The 19,566-nt window shown below is 39.9% G+C and overlaps 1 protein-coding gene across 1 annotated transcript in view; it reads right to left on the bottom strand.

Annotated features, from left to right (window-relative positions):
• LOC135469864 (uncharacterized) overlaps positions 1-14,329 on the bottom strand; it is a 36,486-nt gene extending 22,157 nt beyond the window's left edge. Inside the window, exon 1 of the mRNA XM_064748486.1 lies at positions 14,182-14,329. Within this exon, the coding sequence (XP_064604556.1) occupies positions 14,182-14,329 (148 nt within the window). The remainder of the gene's footprint in view (positions 1-14,181) is intronic.
• Positions 14,330-19,566: the final 5,237 nt, after the last annotated feature.

Here is a 19,566-nt window from a genome sequence, read left to right on the forward strand (position 1 = left end):
CCTATCTTCCCAACCATGACATCAACTGACATCAACTCTCAGCCCATTTCAAGTCCTTTAAAACAGTAGATATCTGTGATATTTGTTAAAATACATATATGAGGAATAAATGTCGGAAAAGGCTTATAACATATGAACGAAGAACAGGTCGATTGCACCCCCCCCCCCCGAAATGTAACGTGCTTGAGAGAAAGACTTAAAATGGAAATATTTATTTACTTATTAGTGTTTTGATCAAGAATATTTCACTTATTCAGCATTATGATGGGATGAAACCTGGCAGAGTCCAAAACCATCCGCATGTTGTTGGCAGATCTTCACACGCACGTCCAGAGAAAAATGCAGAATGAGCTGGAACTCACGGTGACCACATTGGTGAGAGGCTCCGTGGTCATTTATGCTGCGCTAGAACGCTAACCCCTCGATCACAAAAACGGAATTACAACCACGACTCGACAGCACTTTCCTATTTGACTCAAATAACTTACAACTAGCCATTACAAGTAAAGTGGTGGTATATGGAATAATAAAAAGTAGCAATAACATGTACATTGGTAGTATCACCTTGCAACAAAGAAAATAAAACAAGAAATAGATGAATAGAACATAACAAAACCCAGCAAAAAGTATAGGAGAATGGGAATATCGGCTCCAGTTGTTCGTTTGTTTTTGTTTTATTTCTGTTTTGCAATTTTTCCTGTGTTTATTTGACTGGGGATTAATACACTGATCGTAAATTCACTAAATAACTACGGTCATATTTCTGATTGGAGAAAACAGGGATTAAAACCTCGAGGACAGCACCGCGCTCGCTCATGTATACCTGACGAATCTGAGTCTTCAAAGGGAGAAAATTGTTGCGTATCAGCCGATACAGAGGGCGCACTGAGACAATGGGTATTCTGTCAAATAAACTTACCATCGTTACCGTGGGCGACATGTATTGCCGAGATGACGAAAAAGATTTGTCGGTATGCCAGACTCATCTCCTATAATGGGAGGATCAACCAGCCCCTCTTGCTCTCGGTCCAACGCTCCTCTGTTAAATGTTTGTCGTAGTGTACACTCTTGTACCAGGCCACTATGCTCGATCAATATTTAATACCGGTCAAAGTGTAAGGTTACAAAAAACTGATGTGTATATTCACTTTATAAGCGTATAGAGGCCTCCGTCCTGGAATATGGTTTGGTCGTTCACGAAACAATGAAAAATATCTCCAATAATCGTGCGTGAAACTGAGCTACATTGGTGGCCCATCAATAACATTTATAGGATTGAAGACGCGAACGGAATAAGCCATGTAGGCACTGTTGTTCCTGTGTGCAGAAGGCGTGATATTTGTGATTATCGTGACTGTATTATATATGTAACCCCTAGCATAAGGAAGTGATCTGAAGAAATGAAATAGTTTAGTGATAGTTTGTCACAGATGAAATGTTCTTTCGTCTAGCAGAAGTAAAGGATAGTTGCGTTCACTGACATGTTTTTAACGCATACATTATTTTCTACGGCCCTTATGTATACACACACGCGCAGAAGATATCAGATACTCATTGCATCTTATACTTGTCCCGAGTAGTCTGATTCAATTTAATGTATTAAACTCAAGGTAACTCAATTCTCGGTCGGAGAGTGTAAGGTGTAATCCATCCCTCACCAGAACAGCTCTGTGGCTTTAAGTCTGAAGGTGTGTCAAGTGAATAGCGTTTTATCCACCCAGTCAATGTGAAATGGCCCTTCTTCTACACTCCAAAAATTAATCTGTTAAAATTAACGAAGTCTCTTGTGTGAGTTGTGATAGAATTGATTCTGCTATTGGAACAGTATTTATTTATTTATTTGATTTGTGTTTCACGCCATACTCAAGAATATTTAACTTATACTACGGCGGCCAGCATTATGGTGGGTGGAAACCGGGTAGAGATCGGGTAAAACCCACGACCATCCGCAGGTTGCTGTCAGATCTTCCCATGTACGGCCGGAGAGGAAGCCATCATGATTTGGACCTGAACTCACAGCAACCGCATTGGTGAGAGACTCCTGGGTCATTACGCTGCGCTAGCGCGCTAACCAACTGATCCACGGAGGCCCCTCTATTGGAACAGATTATTGTGTTAAATATAACACATACATTCTTTTAATTCAACATAAATTGGCTACTAGACTAACAGAATACTATGTTGAATATGACACAGTATTATGTTATAATAACAGAATACATTCTAGCATCACTCAGACAACACACTTTCTATTAAAATTAATAGATTAATTTTTTGAGTGTAAGTGAAGAAGCCAACCGGAATACCTGGATAAATCACTTCCTTTGCTAAACACGGGCGAAAATCTACGACAAACTTTCACACTCATAGTATGAATACTTGCACGCACCATCGGTGGAAGACAAACAAAAGGTCCACCTCGCGACACTGACCTCTCGACACACTGACGTCTTAATTATTGTCCTCAAGGCCCAAGAACAGTAACAACGAAGGAATCTAAGAATATTGGTTGATATATAACTTCCACCGCCTTGAGACGACAGCACCAGAGGTTTGTGTGTCCAAATTATGTGATTACAATTTCCTTCAAATCAAAAGAGTAATTGACGACAGTTTTTCTGACAGCAGTTTGTCCTTGTAAAGCCATCTGTTCCCCCAAGAAAACAGTGGTCTGAATGCAGCTATTTATAGGTAGTTTTATTTTGATTGAGTACTCAATCATTAGTACATGTATATTTTCATTGAACTGACACACGCACACACACCACCAGCTCTTGTTACTATATGCACATTATTTCTAAGATATGGCTGAGAAAAAACATGCCTGAGGTTTCTTTAAACATGGATCTTGCGATTATCGCCCGTATATACGAGGGATATGCATGTGAATGTCTTGACTAGGCCCTTACATGGTAAAATGGATCTATTAATTTGTGAATATCATTTGTCCATGAACGCGACATTTGAACTTCACTGATTCTCAATGTTCTTTCACAGCAACAACTACATTACAATTAATATTTTAACATTTAATCGTTGGGAAAATATGTATCAAAAACTCGGAGTTGGCCATAGCTGAAATATTCATTGCATGCTACAAGCTATACAATACTGCTAGATACAAAGCACATCTTTCAATAATAGCCGTTCCCAATCTCGTGCCATGCTATTCAAAGCGGACTACTTACAGCAAAGCCAGTGACAGGAGCCCATACTTCTGTAAATGCACCAGAGTAAAGGTATTGTTCTTGTTTCTTTACATCTAAGTATATATATATATATATATATATATATATATATATATATATATATATATATATATATATATATATATGTGTGTGTGTGTGTGTGTGTGTGTGTGTGTGTGTGTGTGTGTGTGTGTGTGTGTGTGTGTATGTGTGTGTGTGTATACAGTTCTACTGTTAACCCTATCAAAACCAAACCATACATTTGTTGTTAGAAATGATGGTAATAAAGAATGTGGGATACTCCGGGAAAGGACTAAAAAATGCATCCTTTGCAAACATCAATATTTCGACCTTTATTTGGTCATAATCCTCAATACCAATCAATAATCCTGATGATGTCTGACAACGATGCATTTATGTCCTTTCTCAGACTGACCTGCATACTTTACTTTGTGAAATTAATCAGTGGATTTAATGGATCAAGGTGATAAGCTATGTTTGTTTCATAAAACATATTATCGCGGTACAATTATGTAGGACTCGTTTTCTGAAGTGGACTGAGAATATTAAAAGGGTTAAAAGGCAAGTGAACTTTGAGTGAAGTTTTTAAGACAACGTGGACATTAGGACAATTTCAAGATATTTCATCTACAGATTAAACCTGTTCTGTATGTTCAAGTTGCGAACTTCGGGCTTTTGAAATATTTGAACAGGAAGAAAGAGCCCGGTCAAGTGTGACTATACTGCGTCGCTCCGAGAAAATTTAGCAGTCAGTTAACCCAAGGTCCTCCTTTCAAAGCAGCACGCGGAAAGGCCTCCAGTGCGTGACAAAAAGTTCAGTTTTATTTTGTCTGAAGACCCTGTACTGTTCCCCAACTTACTTAGAGTAAAAACCTACTGCTTGATGAAAAACGTAACGTTACAATCATTACGAGGCGTAGAGGTATCAGAAACTACATATACCAATCGCTTTGCAATAATTTGTTCCCACAGCTTACTACTACAATTTGTTTACAAACAATGAACATTTATAGCCGCGGTGTATGAACATGAAACTTAAATGAACGTAAGTCGTACTGACATTTATCAAACACAATTACTGGAAACTTTTAAATTTACGTTTAAAGAAATGAATGTCATGTTAGAAAATACATCTGTTTTCAAAACACCAATTACTAAACAATTTGATGAGATGTACTTACACTATGCGTACTGCATCCTAACAGAAAATTACGTGAAATGAGATGAATCGTTGCACTGAGAATGATTCGTATCAAGAGGCTCACAGACGAGATCCAAACCAAAAACAGTCACACCTCACAATGTAACAGTACGCTGACCATCTGATGTTGATTTTTACATCACTATCCGTCTGATAATAATTTTACATCACTATAGTTACATACAGTCAAGAAACAAATTATCAAATTAGGGAAATTAGTAAACGTCCTTGAATAGAAAGGAAAAATTCATTTTTCCCACTGAACTTGACCTCAGCCTTCCTGATAGGGCCGCTGGGAAAAACTCGTTGAATGATCCCCAGTCGGCCAGTCGTTTATATAAAGTGACCTGTCCTTCAGCAGCACAATGTCGTCTTGTTTCACGTGAGGGCGATCTTCTTGCCATTTCCTTCAAGGTTGTAAGGATTGCAGGAATTCCTTTCTCCAACGGCTCCAAAACATGTCGGCCATACACCGAGCACGTTTCCACAGGGCGCGGTACATGTCCCGAACATTGATGTTCTCTGGAAACAGTTTTCTGAGTTAGAAGAGTCAATGACGACAATACTGTCGGGAACTCATGATCACCTGACAGATTAACAATAGGACGACTGTTCACAATTGATGAAGCTTGCCATGAAGGTCACCAATACGTCATGGGGGAGCTCTTTAGTTGATCCTTCAACCATCATAGCGTCGAGAGCCCGCCGTGTAACACCAACCATCCTCTCCCACACTCCTCTCATATGTGAAGAATACGGAGAGTTGAAAATCCAGTGGGTACCAGCATTGAAGAGATACTTAGCCACAGGTCTATCATCCAGGTAAATTGTGTCAGTTCCCAAATGACTGGTGTATCCCACAAAGTTTGTTCCACGATCCCAGCTGAACTCTTGGACCATTCCTCGTACACCAACGAATCTTCTTTATGCGTTAATGAAAAATAATGTGGAGATTCTCTGGACTAACGACACGTCCAACTTTTTGAACACCTTAGCGTGGTCATTTGAAGGGAAGACCTTCAGCGCAGTTAGATACCACCTTATGCAGTCGAATTTTGCCTTCGGTTTGAAGGGCATGCTGAGTCCTTTTCAAAAGGTCTATGGCTTGAGTAAGTTAGGGAAGTGAGGTTAATGCGTCGTCGACATAATTTTCCACAAATTACTCCACGTCACTTCCGTGTGTAACCTCAGCCTGTTGTGCTGTCCTTCGAAGTTCATGTGTGGATACTGCTGAAGAGGGAGAGTTTCCAACGATGTGAACTTTCATTCTATACTCAATCAAACGATGTTCTTATACCACAAGAAACGCAGGAAGTTTCTATGGCCCTCACTTACCTGGAGACAATAGAACACTTGTCTGCTGTTATTCCGATTGCCTCTGTTCTGAATCGAAGAAGGACTCCCACTAAACTGTCGGTGAGATTGGGGCCAGGCAGTAATACACTGTTCAAGGATACTCCCTGATACTCGGCCGATGAGTCGAACACTCCGCGGATTTGATGAGGCTTCTTGGGGTAGTAGACCCCAAATATGGGCAAATACAAACATTCCTCTACATCACAAAGCGGTGAGCCACTTCAACATGTCCTTTGTCCAGGATATCGCTCATACAGGTGATGAAGTGTTCCTGCTTGTGGAGAATCTGAGCACGCTTAACGGCTTGAGGTTTGTTGTTTGTAAGTCTTGGACGAGGGTTTCGAAATGGAAGGGGTGCTGTCCAGTTTTATCCGGATTCTTTGAAAATTCACTATCCAATAAATCAACGAACTCTCTGTCTTCTATTGATGGGCCGACTTTGTCAGCGTGCTTCGTAATCTGGAGTACCGACGATCCTAGTTTGGGTGTTTCAGTCGGCAAACACACGGCATCTACCTGCTCCTTAACACTAAAACCATGGGGACAAGGAGCGAAGATTGATTGACGATCACTTCAGAGAAGGTAAGTCTTGTTGACATTTACAGTTTCTGGGGGATGTACTTTGCTTAGACAAATCTCTCCGACGATTACCCACCCAAGACGTAGCCTTTGGGAGTAGAGAAATCCGGGTGGGTCAGTCCTATAGTCAGGTAGGTAATGAGCATCCACCCCATCTCTTCCGATTACGAGTAAGATCTGTGATGATTCATCCAAAGATGGAATATGAGCAGTCAACTCGTGTAGATGTGGAATTGTTTTGATCATTCAGAATGGGGTACACAATGCTGGATGACTCCTGAAGGGTACACCTTTACCGAAATAGCCTTTCTACACGATTTTGCTGTTAATGGATTTGCTCCCCGCCAACTTTTTCCGAGGTTGAGCTTTACATTATCTGCTTAGCCTTGTTCACATGAAGTGCAGTGGGATGCTTTGAACTCTCTCATTCAGAGTACGCTATTGTCTCTAGTCAGATGACTGGAGGTTGAACAGAAATGGAAAAATATTCCCTTGTCCTTCATAAGTTTCTTGCGCTCAGTGATAGTTTTCAGTCGAAATCTCCGGAACTAATTCAGTGGACAAATTACGTCAGAGGCAGACTTTGCTGGGAGCTTTGTCGGACTCCACTGAAGTTTTCCTAGTTGTGATATATCTCAATGCTGGCTTGGAGGTTCCGTTGTCGTAGCAAAAGCTTGGGTCGTTCTTGGATCTGCTTACTTCTCGGATGAATTCAACGAAATAGGAGAATGGTGGGAATATGACCTTGTACTGATGCTTGTATTTGATAGCTTCCAAAATCCACTTTTCTTACAGTCCATAAGGCAATTTGTTTACGATGGGAATGGCCCCTGATGAAGAGTCAAAATAGGCGAGCAAGGGAGCGTAGATGGCGTTCTCTTTGACTGCCTCAATCTCTGAAAGTATGTCCGAAAGTTCATACAGATTCTCGGTATCTTTTGTTGGAAAGCTTGGGAAACTGCATAAGTTTGGATTTTAAGGCGGATTCAACCATTTCCGGGGAACCATATCTGTCGTTTAATCTTTTCTAGATGTGCTGCAATCCTCTCTATGGATTGTCGACATTTGCTGTCCGTATGCAGAGAGCAAAACGTGAACACTCTGGTGCCGGCCATTTGATCTGTAGATCTATTTCCTCAGTAGAAGTAAGTTGTAGATCCTCCACCATAGCTCAGAATGATGACTTCCAAGGGTTAAAAGACTCTTAACGATCATCGAAACTTGTAAGCCTAGAGAGACGTAAATTCTTTTTCAAAAGGAATCGAGTGAACTCATGAAGCACTCAGAGAGGCGGACGGTCTGAGTCCACGAATGAAACTGGTTTGGGGTAGTACGGATTCGCCTGCAGATTGAGTGAGCTGTGTGGAATATTCTGTCTGTAATTCTGATTACTTAAGAAATAATGTTCGCGTCAGGGTAGTCTAACGGTAGTTTTACATCAAATCGATGTGGAAGAGCTTATATTTTAGGTCGAGGGCGAAGCGTTTGGGGAGATAAAACATGAGTAAACGGACTGAACATTGTGGGAAAAAAAAACAATAGTTTAACTCGGATAAACATCAAACAAGGACTGGGAGTTGAAAAGGACGATCTGGAGCCAGTCCGCTATCCAGAGGATGTGAAGTTGATGTGAACTGTGCTGTTATTTATTGTTGCAACAGCCCTCCAAAACTTTGAGGCCTGACTGAAAACTGGGATTTTGCCATTTGGATGGTATTGCTACTGTTACGTGTAACATTATAGTCAACCGCGTAAACAACAACCTCTATCCACCCATAGAACTACAATAGACCCGTCCAGAAGTCAAACGCTTCTGTCTCGTGATGGGGGGTATCTAACGACTCAGATAATGTGCACTTGGCACAGAGCCAAGCAGTGCGTGGTATGTAATAAAAAGGAATCGAAGGGTAATAGAATCGCAGACTAAGCATATCCGGGGCCTGGTCCCTTTGCATTGTTTGAATGTGTTTGGGGGTATGATTTCTACAATTTAAGCGTTTACATAAACAGAATAAAACACCAACTAAGGTAAATTGACAAAAGGCTTTATTTCAGCATGTTATAGGTGTGACCTTTTTCCAACTATATATATCACACTGTGGTCGCTGCGCTGTTTTTACCGTCTACGCTATAGTGTATATATATCCAATATACAATATATTGGTCTTCACCAAATAAACGATGTGTATTACTTGTTTCTTGTTTTGGGTTTTGGTACGTTGAATCAGTAACGAAAGCGCACGCCAATGTTTATACATGATCTGTACTGTTGGAACTCAATGATAACTGTAAATATACACGGTATCTCCGTATCATAACCTGTTTCGGTGTTGACTAAAAACCAACATGGCTACCCTAGAGTCAAAGGCCACAAAGCTTTCTTCAATTCAACTACATACCACTTACCATTTATGTTATGTACTCGTTTCATACACATACAAATTGAGTTTTTCGCTTAAGTAACATCTACATGAAATCAGTAGGGCTTTTATGTATACTGATGGGTACAAATTTTGTCGCCCTTTCGGAACAAACATTCTTACTCCAGCTGTCAACCATAAAGAGCCTTCCGGGTAAAGATATTGTCAGATAGTTTAATCTCGGGAAAACCTATCATGTCGTTATTGAAAATGGGTATCTGAAATTTTGCAATTTGCAATTTTTATGACAAAGACCGTTAGACTATCGAGTTCACCTAGATCGGTTTATATCATAATGCTAGATATAGGAATTCCCTTTCGCGACTTTGCCGGATCCCCTCTTCCCGTTTAGATGAGTTTATCAGAGCACACAAAATTTTCTGTTTTTTTTAAGTGAAAGGCTCCGTATATCGGTTTGTATTTAGATTGTACTCTAATTTATGAGAATGTCACAAAGTAAGAACAGCGATATTTGAAGGACAGTTCGAGATTTAAACAAGACTCTAGCGCCATTCAATGGACAGAGCCAGATGGAGATTCCCACGAGAATCCAACGACATTCGGTCGAGAATCTCGTGAAAATCTCGCACCAGTTTCGAGCATTGAATCTCTACTTAATCTCGTCAGAATGTCAAATTTGTCAAATCCAACCTCACAATATATGTATACCTTAACTTACGCGTGCTGCAATGCCATACCCATAAGACAGCTTGCACTTTTCTCTACAACATATAAAAAAAATCAGCCTAGCATGACAGCCTAACTGGGGTGAAGTGAAGTCATAGTATTTTGTTATCGTAACTTCCAGGGGGTGGGAAGTAACACTGAAAACAAAAAATTCAGTTCTATCAATAGCAGACAAAAATGCGGATATATTTTAACTAGGTGCAAACTAACAAAGCGGTGTATAGTGCATCAACAACCTAAAATGTCTGTCCGGCAGTATTACCCAATCAGTTCTCCTTCACTCTTCAGTCCAGAGGCAAATCTTGGACACAATTGCCCGAATGGCGCATGTGTAACACCGATTGTTGGACTGGAAATAGAAAGCCACATCGCGTGGAGTTAAGTTCACATACGTATATGCGGCCGAGAATAGCCTACCTTGAATGTGCTGATTTGACCCTTACGTTGTAGCTGAGGATCTGAAACAGTGACAGGATCCCAATCACGGACAGCGGCCTCTCCTCCGGTAGTCTCGATTGAACCAGAAGACGAGATGTCGCCTTCTCGGCTGAATATCGTCTAAATCTCGCCTGAATGTCGCTCTGTCAAACAAATCTCGTCCAGATATTGCGTTGTCGGGCGAATGTCGCTCTCCAGGTGGGGTTTAAATTTACTTATTTCTTACAGACAGCAACATTCTGACAGGATTAAAAAAAAAAACCCAGGCGACATTCTGTCGAAGTTAGTTGAAATTCAATGCTCCCTGTGAAATTTGGTCGATATTCAGACGAAATTTGATCGAGTATTCAGCGAGGGAGCGACATTCCAACGAGGACGCGAGATTCACTTGACAACGCAATATTCTGGCGAGGGAGCAAGATTTGCACGAGATTCTCGATCGATTGTCGTTGGAGACTCGTGGGAGGCTCGCGGGAATATCGACTGAATTTCGCGTTGTCGCCCTAATTTCGACCTAATCTCGTCAGAATGTTCAAGTATCGCCGTTTCTGTTTTGGGGAAATGTTTAGGAGAGATCATGGTCCCGTCAGGCTTTCATAGGCTATGGGCTTGGTCACTCTGGTTAATGTATAATTGTTGTTTAGTTTATCTGCATGGGTAATTTAAGTCAATATTTTAAGATTGGAAAAGAGCGTATTTCGTCGGAAAATTAGTACACATGTAAAACATGGAGTGAGCAGTGGAAGCTTGTCCTGGTCTGGAATTGAACCCAAACATTTGTACATATAGTATAAAAGCGAATGAGAAATAAGTATCTTAGCTCTGCTACCACTAGCTCTCTGCGAAGTTGATTTAAATAGCTTATATAGATGTGTGTCTTTTGAGGCCGATGTAAAGGCCTATTCATTTCTAATCATTTTATAGTTAAATTAAGGACACATACCAAATTTTTTTATTTTCGGTTTGTCGGGGTATATCAAAGATATCGTCAGTTCTGCATTTTGTCCTGTGATACCCAATTCTGTAGAGTGATTATTTACCAAAAACTTCTGAACCACCGTTAATCTTGTTCCTACATGAGAGTAATATACAAATAATTGTGGATAATACATATGTGTAGGAAAAAATACAGAGCGTCTACCTCTTATATGTCCTAAACACTGGCCAGTTGGTTCAATACTGAGGGAAAGACCACTTCAGTGGCCTAATGGTTAGAGCATCCGCCTCAGGAGAGGTCCGGGTCCAGTCATACCATAAGACTTTAACTATTGTACTTCTTGCGCAATCGATCGGCGCTCAGCACTATGAGCTTAGAGCAAAGGAAACACCCCTGGTTGGCCCATTGTCAGTATAATGTGACTGGGTGGGGTGTCATGTCTGGTGTCTTCGGCATGATACTTCTGTGAAGGCAGCACTTTGGCGGCATTGACTTGCTCTGCCATAAGAAGACATAGCATCTGTACACATGCATAATGACCCCTCGTCGTCACATGACTGAAAAATTGTTAAGTACGACACTAAACCCTAAGCATTCATTCATTCAATACTGAGAGTTGCCGCTATAACATGCAGGTCGAATCAAATATGATTTATTTATGTCTTATTTATTTGATTGGTCTGTTGCGTCCTATACTTACAAATCAAATACGTTGGAAAAAGTGTGGTGATTCCCCACTACAATGTCATTATTGTTCTACCTTGATTAAAAACTAAATGTATTCATCATTTTTGATGATGACTTTCCTATACGCTAATAAGTGTAGTTTACCAAAGTCTGGCAATGTACATATATATCGCCTTCAAATCAATTTGTTTCATAGGTAATGCTTTAAAACAACAAGTACAGCAGATATTTGCCTTTCTAGCATATCAGTACAGTCTGAATTTTGGATACACATGATATGTAAATCGATCGAGCTCTACTTTTGATGCAAAATATCAACAGACTGTTTTAGATAACAATAGATCTCGAGGGTTGTCGACTCTCTTGTCCCGTACACATAGAGCACAGTTTTCTGTGGTATTTCATTCATGAAGTCATCGTTATTTGACTTTGACAGCAGATTAACAGTCATGTGTTATATCTACAACGAGTGAGTTACAAACTTGTAAAAATGCTTGTTATAGTAAACACGCGACATGTTTACATAGCAAGCCTGTGATATTTACTATGTAAACATGCCACTTGTTCACCATGGTAAGCATGTTCACATCTTAATAGACTTTTTACACTTAATATGATGTTTACTGGATTGTTTGCCTTTACTGGCAATATCTATCACAATTTCTTTGATTAACTGTTCACATAAAGCACCCTATCATATATTTATCTGTCTACGGCATCCAATCAAGCCATCTGATATAAGGTTTTGTATCAGATGATGACGTTAGCACTCATCCTGGGACTACTTTAGACTCCCTGGCCTTGCCTGCACCCATTACTGAGGAAATCCCTGAGTATCATTGATGTACTATTTTTTAACCAATAGCTTTTTTATCATGGAACGTGTATAATTATCATAGGCTCATCCACGCCAAGCTGTTTTATCATGGAATATCGCTTTTCATGCCTTAGTGACAGACCCACCCACGCCAAGCTGTTTTATCATGGAATATCGCTTTTCATGTGTTAATGACAGACACACCCATCCCCAAGCTGTTTTATCATGGAATATCGCTTTTCATGTGTTAGTGACAGACCCACCCACGCCAAGCTGTTTTATCATGGAATATCGCTTTTCATGTGTTAGTGACAGACACACCCATCCCCAAGCTGTTTTATCATGGAACATCGCTTTTCATGTGTTAGTGACAGACCCACCCATCCCCAAGCTGTTTTATCATGTGACATCGCTTTTCATGTGTTAGTGACAGACCCACCCATCCCCAAGCTGTTTTATCATGGAATATCGCTTTTCATGTGTTAGTGACAGACCCACCCATCCCCAAGCTGTTTTATCATGGAATATCGCTTTTCATGTGTTAGTGACAGACCCACCCACCCCAAGCTATTTCATCATGGAATAACGCTTTCCATGCCTTAGTGACTGACCCACCCATCCCCAAGCTGTTTTATCATGGGACATCGCTTTTCATGTGTGAGTGACAGACCCACCCACCCCAAGCTGTTTTGCCATGTGACATCGCTTGTCATGTGTTAGTGATAGGCCTTTCCACACCAAACTGTTTTGTTTTGTTAGGTAACATTGCTTTCACAACATATAGCGGCCTGTTTTATCTGCGCTGTTCATGTGTTGGCGATAGCTTCACCTACATTGGGTTGTTTCACGTTTTGTATTTCCGCTGTTAATGTGTTAATGATAGGCTCTTGGGTTTGTTTCACGTCTTGTATCTCCGCTGCCAATGTGTTAATGACCACCTACACTTATCTCCGCTAAGTCGTCTCTGGGGGATGAGTCAAAATGAGTACACCCCATTGTTTCTGTAACCTGTCAGCTCCTCGGTGATCAAGGCCGACATTTCTGCGGTCAGGATATTGATAATCCCGTCTAGATGAGACTCCATCAATTAGGGCTTTTACAGCAAGGAAGTAATTTATCAATGAATGGTTGTTGATACACTTGCCATTATGTGCGCCTTAATCAGATGCTATATTGTGGATTTTTAAAGATTTTGTCAATCTGTGTTTTGATGAATCATTTGTTTGTTTTAGCGAAACCTCGGCACTGGCTCATCGTATCGCCTGTGTCTAATGTTTTGAATGTTGTATTACAGCATTTGATTATATGTATGAACGGTACGGAAAAAACTCTGTATTACTCCATCAGTCGAAGATATATGGTCTCTCCTTACAATTGCCATTGGTAGCTAAGGCAAGGTAAGGTGACAAGTTAAAAATATACTTTTAAACGTGATGGGTATGACCTCACATATGACTGAACCTGGGCCCTTTAGGCGTCCAATAGTCGCTTTACATATTCATTATTAGTAACCTGGGAAGTTGAATCGCACTCCCAGGCTGTATCGTAATTAAAAAGTGTACTGTGTCGATTAATTTTGAATATTGTTCTATACCATTATGTTCAATCGTATATAGCTGTTTTTCTTGACTGATTTTACATCTTTATTATCCACTGTACGTGGGTGGCCTTGTGAAAGTCCCTTTGCCTCTGGCTAGTCGCCGTCGTATAAGCGAAATATTCTTGATAAAGAAATAAACAAATAAAGAAATCTTTACTATCCATGGACAGATGAAATCTGAGAGCCATACAGAAAAAGGAGAGATATAAGTCTATAGAATATTGTTCCGGTAACTAAGCGATCTTCTTACCAACAGCTGCTGGCTTGATAAAGGTGATCTCCCCTGGGGGTCCAGGTGGTCTATATAGCCCTTGAATTCCGTTCCGCCCGTCTCGTCCATCCCGGCCCGGAAGTCCACAATGATTACCCTGACAGCATCCTAGGACACAGACCCCCATTACAACTTCCGTTTTTCGGGAGGACGAATGTAATGATGTGTATTTTAGGGTGTAAAGTCTTTTTTTTGGTGTATAGGTGGATACTTTGTATTTAAATGATGGAAATTGTCTAAGCTTTGGGCAGGTATGAGTTTTAATGATGAAAAGTTTGAAATTCTGGGCGAGAGGACACAAGGAGAAAGGTGGTGATGAGGCTGCCAGAGTCCCCTTGACGTTGCTAGGCACCCCTCCCAGCTGCCGGCATAGAAAAGTCCAGATTTTGACGGTCAACCTACGTTTTTTTATGGCTTCTTTCTCACAGGCTGGGCCAGGTATGCGCCAAAGCTTATTGGCCTCGGAATGTTTGGAGCTGAGCTACAGCGGTAAACATTGACATTGTCGCTTATGGAAAATTAATGGGCATCTGTAGCCAGAACACACAAGAGCAAAACTGGACAACCTAAATATCTGTCCCAGCCAGGACACATACTCCTCACAGCGTATCACTAACGCCTTACCCGATGGACATAAGGGGTCGAGTTCACTTTACTCCCATTGCAACCGAAGTAGCTTTCATATCGGATGTTGGCAAATCCCTGTTTAAATCACGACAGCCTCGTTTTTGCAAACTGATCAACTGTTTATGGATCATGGCTATGGTGAATCGCTCATTATAATGGCGACCATGCTACTATCGGTATCATCATAAATTCATCCATCCGTGACTTGACATTAAATTGCCCTTAAAATGAAAATAAGTCTGTCGTGCACTAACAAAACAAGAATTTGGTAAAACAAAACAGTGAAATCAGTGTTCAAATCGTGTGCCAGTGTATTTTTTAAGCTGTCGATAATAAACTATGTATCTCAGTAGCGCTTTGATTGCGACTGTTCATATATCCAAAGTGGCGATCTAACCCTACACCATGAATATTCAGCTCCGGGCCCCGGGTTAAGCCGAATTAGACACCACCATGAAGCAAAACGCCAGAGATTCTGCACGGTCTCTCCATATTTACTTACAGGAGAATTATACTCATTGCAAAACTTAAGATTTTAGAGTGAAGGCGTTTGATGGAATAACCTTTGCACAGAGGTCTTGCATATATACATTGGCCAAGGGATTTTTAAATAACTATGGTTCGCACTGGCCTTTATTGAGTGCCTTCAGTTACACTCTGTAATAATTAGTGACATAGTTTGCTTGCTTATGCCAAACTTATGGTTGCTAATTCTTTTATAACCTTTGGTGTAAAGAGCCTGAATGTGCTATAAGTGTAAGGGTGGTGGTATCCGTGTGTTAGTGGGCTTCTACACAAGCGTCACAACCTGCCTGCCACAAGCTAATAATTTACGCTGACATATGTCCTGTCTTGAACGGATACTCCACCTCTAGATGTAACTGTGAGGAATGGATTTTGTAAGTTAATAAAAATGAATAGCCGGAGTTGTACAAAAAGTAGAACTCGAATTTTTTTATTACAATAATTATGAATTTTTAATGTACCTTCATATTGTCAATTTGTGTTGCTTTGTTATTAATCAGCTATAATTCTTTCTCTATAACAGAATAGTCAGAGTTTCCTCCCTTTTCAAAGACAACGGAATGTTTCGTTATGTACTCTACCTGTTTTAACTGTGGATTTCCAGCCTAATTTCTTATCGACCTTGACATTTTACACATTTATTGACATAGATTTAAATAAAAATTATAGCTCGCCTAAAAGACTAATTCTGACTCTCGGGTAACTTTTTAAACGTTATCTGTTGACACAGTGATTTTTCGCTGATTTTATGTCAGTACATTCATAATTGCGTTAGGCAATTCATACTTGACATTTTGCAAGGCAACTATTGGTGTAGGTAAATCAGAACTTTAGTTTCTTTTATTTCTCCATTTCAGACAGCGATTTTCAGCCATTCCTAAGTGTTTTACTGTGTTATGCTGAATTCTGATCGTCAGTGGCCAGAACGTGAATAATAAAACGGACACATTTTTTTTTGAAATGAAATGTTTTTAAAAATGAAAACAGAGGAAGGAATGGTAGAACAAAATCCGGCAATGTTTACCCCATAATGGCATGATTTATTTATTTATTTCTTGTACACCTCATATCAGAAAAAATAGTTCTGTACATTTTCTGGCTGTAATGCATAATAAATCCCCCTCATTAGATCAGTGTTTATTTATTTATTTATTTATTTATCGGATTGGTGTGTTACGCCGTACTCACGAATATTACACTTATACGACGGCGGCCAGCATTAGGGAACCGGGCAGTGCACGTGGGAAAAGACATGAACATCCGCAGCTTGCTGCCAGACGTTCCAACGAACGGCCGGAGAGAAACCTCACAGCATGAGCGTGGTGAAAGGCTCCTGTATCATTGCCTACAACCTGTACGCCAGTGACTAAGAGCCTGATCTCTGTTCGGGAAAATCTCGGCTTTCAAGTGAAGCCTGGGTGTCTTGTAAAATATTTAATTATACACAGCTTTGAACATGCGCAATCGAAGAAACTGGAAGTTGCAGTCGTGGTGAATAACACGAGAGCAGAGATTGGATGATTATTCATTGATATGAACAGGCGAAGGAGGCATGTGGAAAATTTTATCATGAATACACTGTATATACCGTTCCAAGGCACAGAAGAATATGGTCCAAGTCAAAGAAAAATTCTTTTGCCAGTTGGACACGTAATAAGAAAAGTGCATGGCCTATTCATGCTGATAAGCGTATCAATCAATCAAATGCAAACGTATACATATAACAAACATTTGAAGAGAAAAATTTTAAACAGTACCGCATGTTCAGACTGAACTTTGAAAATGCATGCAATATATAAGTTGTAAACAAAACTGTATACTCCCTTGAGTGACACTAAGCCTATGACGGCTTATCCGACCTTGTCAACCTTATCAGTTAGATTATCTCCCTTTTAAGGGCATGTCGAGTAGTTCAGTACAATGTACTGCTCTCCAAAGCGGTGTATTTCTGGAATGTCAGGTCAAATCAGTCTCTTACTTGTTTTTTTGTTTGTTTGTTTTTTGGGGTCTTTTTTTTTTGCAGAAGTTTGTCTTTCGGAAGTTACTGACGAACATTCACGCGTGTGAGTGGAAGATAGGGATGCAATATTGGTGAAAGAAACGTGGTCTTCTACGATCGTTGGAATTCGAAATGTGACACGAACGTCGTAGGGGCCTCCGTGGCTCAGTCAGTTAGCGCGCTAGCGCAGCGCAATGACACCCAGAAGCCTCTCACCAATGCGGTCGCTGTGAGTTCAAGTCCAGCTCATGCTGGCTTCCTCTTTTTGGGCGGTACGTGGGAAGTTCTGCCAGCAACCTACACCAAAGATTTTAAAAGAATTAGCAAATAAATAAACGAACGTCGTCGACTGCTTATCGTCAACATGCATTAATACACGAAATATAAGAAATATAAGAACAATGACAAATCTGATATTGTTAGTCTGTTGAGATATTGAATACAAATAGAATGTGAATTCGAATATAGGCATTAAAAATCCATCGAGGAAAAAACTTGAAGTCAAATTGAAGTCGTATATATCACAATTGAAGTCGTATATATCACAAACTTTGCCATTAATGACAAACGTTCGGCAAAAAAGAAGACTTTAACAAATATTACTTTTTAATTAAATGCCATAAAACTCCGTAATACCAAAGATGTCAATGCTCAAATATAGATCAATAATATAATACAACTGCACCGACGAGCCTCTTCTGACATGCGTATGAAAGAAAAAGAACTATCGTACGCCGGCGTAAAATTCCAATCAAATAAATAAAAAGATCTAAAGTATACTCTAAAACGAGATTATATATATATATATATATATATATATATATATATATATATATATATATATATATATATATATATATATATATATATATATATATATACACACCATATCCAGATTCCAAAATCCCCCTGAAGATGACGTTTGCCTTATACCGGTATTATATTGCCTACGTTACCGTTAAATAAACCTGTAAATACATTAACTCCTGATAGGGGCCTCCGTGGCTCAGCTGGTTAGCGCGCTAGCGCAGCATAATGACCCAGGAGTCTCTCATCAATGCGGTCGCTGTGAGTTCAAGTCCAGCTCATGCTGGCTTCCTCTCCGTCCGTACGTGGAAAGATTTGCAGCAACCTGCGGATGGTCGTGGGTTTCCCCCTGGCCCTGCCCGGTTTTCTCCCACCGCAATGCTGGCCGCCGTCATATAAGTGAAATATTCTTGAGTACGGCGTAAAACACCAATCAAATAAATAAATAAAAATAAACATTATCTCCTGAATCGTTTCCAAAAACATGCCAATGCAATAATCTGGTTAGGTTAGAAGTACAGTAATTAATAATAACTACATATTTTGTAGGTTTAACGGCTATTTTTGTCACTATTTGTCAACAAAAAGTTTGTGTATCTACAACATACCAAAACAGGGAGTAAACTGAATAAAGCTCTGCCCAAACTCTTCCAAAAAAAAAAAATGGTCCTCAATGGTATACGAATGTCTGTTTCGACGCATGGGGGGTATTTTTTCACCCATACACAAACAAGGAGATCTAAATGACCCTGCAAATTATCAATGAATTACCTTGACCAACTCTTTATCAAAATTGTATACATTGTCCTAAATAATAGAATAATTCAGTGGGAATGTCAATACGAGAAAACACCTGATGCCCAATTTAGCTTTAAGGAGAAATCAGGACAAGTTGGTGCTATATTTTGTTTCCATAGCCTCTTATCTCGTTATTTGGCACAAGGTATAAATTTGTGTACAGCCTTTGTTGACTTTCAAAAAAGCCTTGTGAATGTGGAAGCTCTGTGATTTAAAATGTTAAGATTAGGAATAAATGGTAAAATGTCGAAAGCTATTAGAGCTTTGCGCTCCAGCGTAAGAACATGTGTAAAACACTTACTCAGCAAATGTTATTTTTTTTATTATGTTATAGTGGCCTGCAACAAGGTGAAGTGCTATCACCTATTTTGTTTTTACTGTTTACTGAAGACTTGGAACTACCCATTTTGCTGAATACTGACTCTAGTACATTTCAACATGAACTGAATGAAATGACCGTATATTTATTGCTTTTTGCCCATGATATTGTCCTATAATCTGAGTTTGCACAATAGCTCCAAAATAGTTTAAACGCATTAGATGAATACAGTAAGAAATAGGGTCTAAGAGTCAATGTCAGTAAAACAAAAAGAGTTGTATTTAGACGT

Source organism: Liolophura sinensis, chromosome 7 (genome assembly GCF_032854445.1).
Source record: "Liolophura sinensis isolate JHLJ2023 chromosome 7, CUHK_Ljap_v2, whole genome shotgun sequence".
Lineage (NCBI taxonomy): Eukaryota > Metazoa > Mollusca > Polyplacophora > Chitonida > Chitonidae > Liolophura > Liolophura sinensis.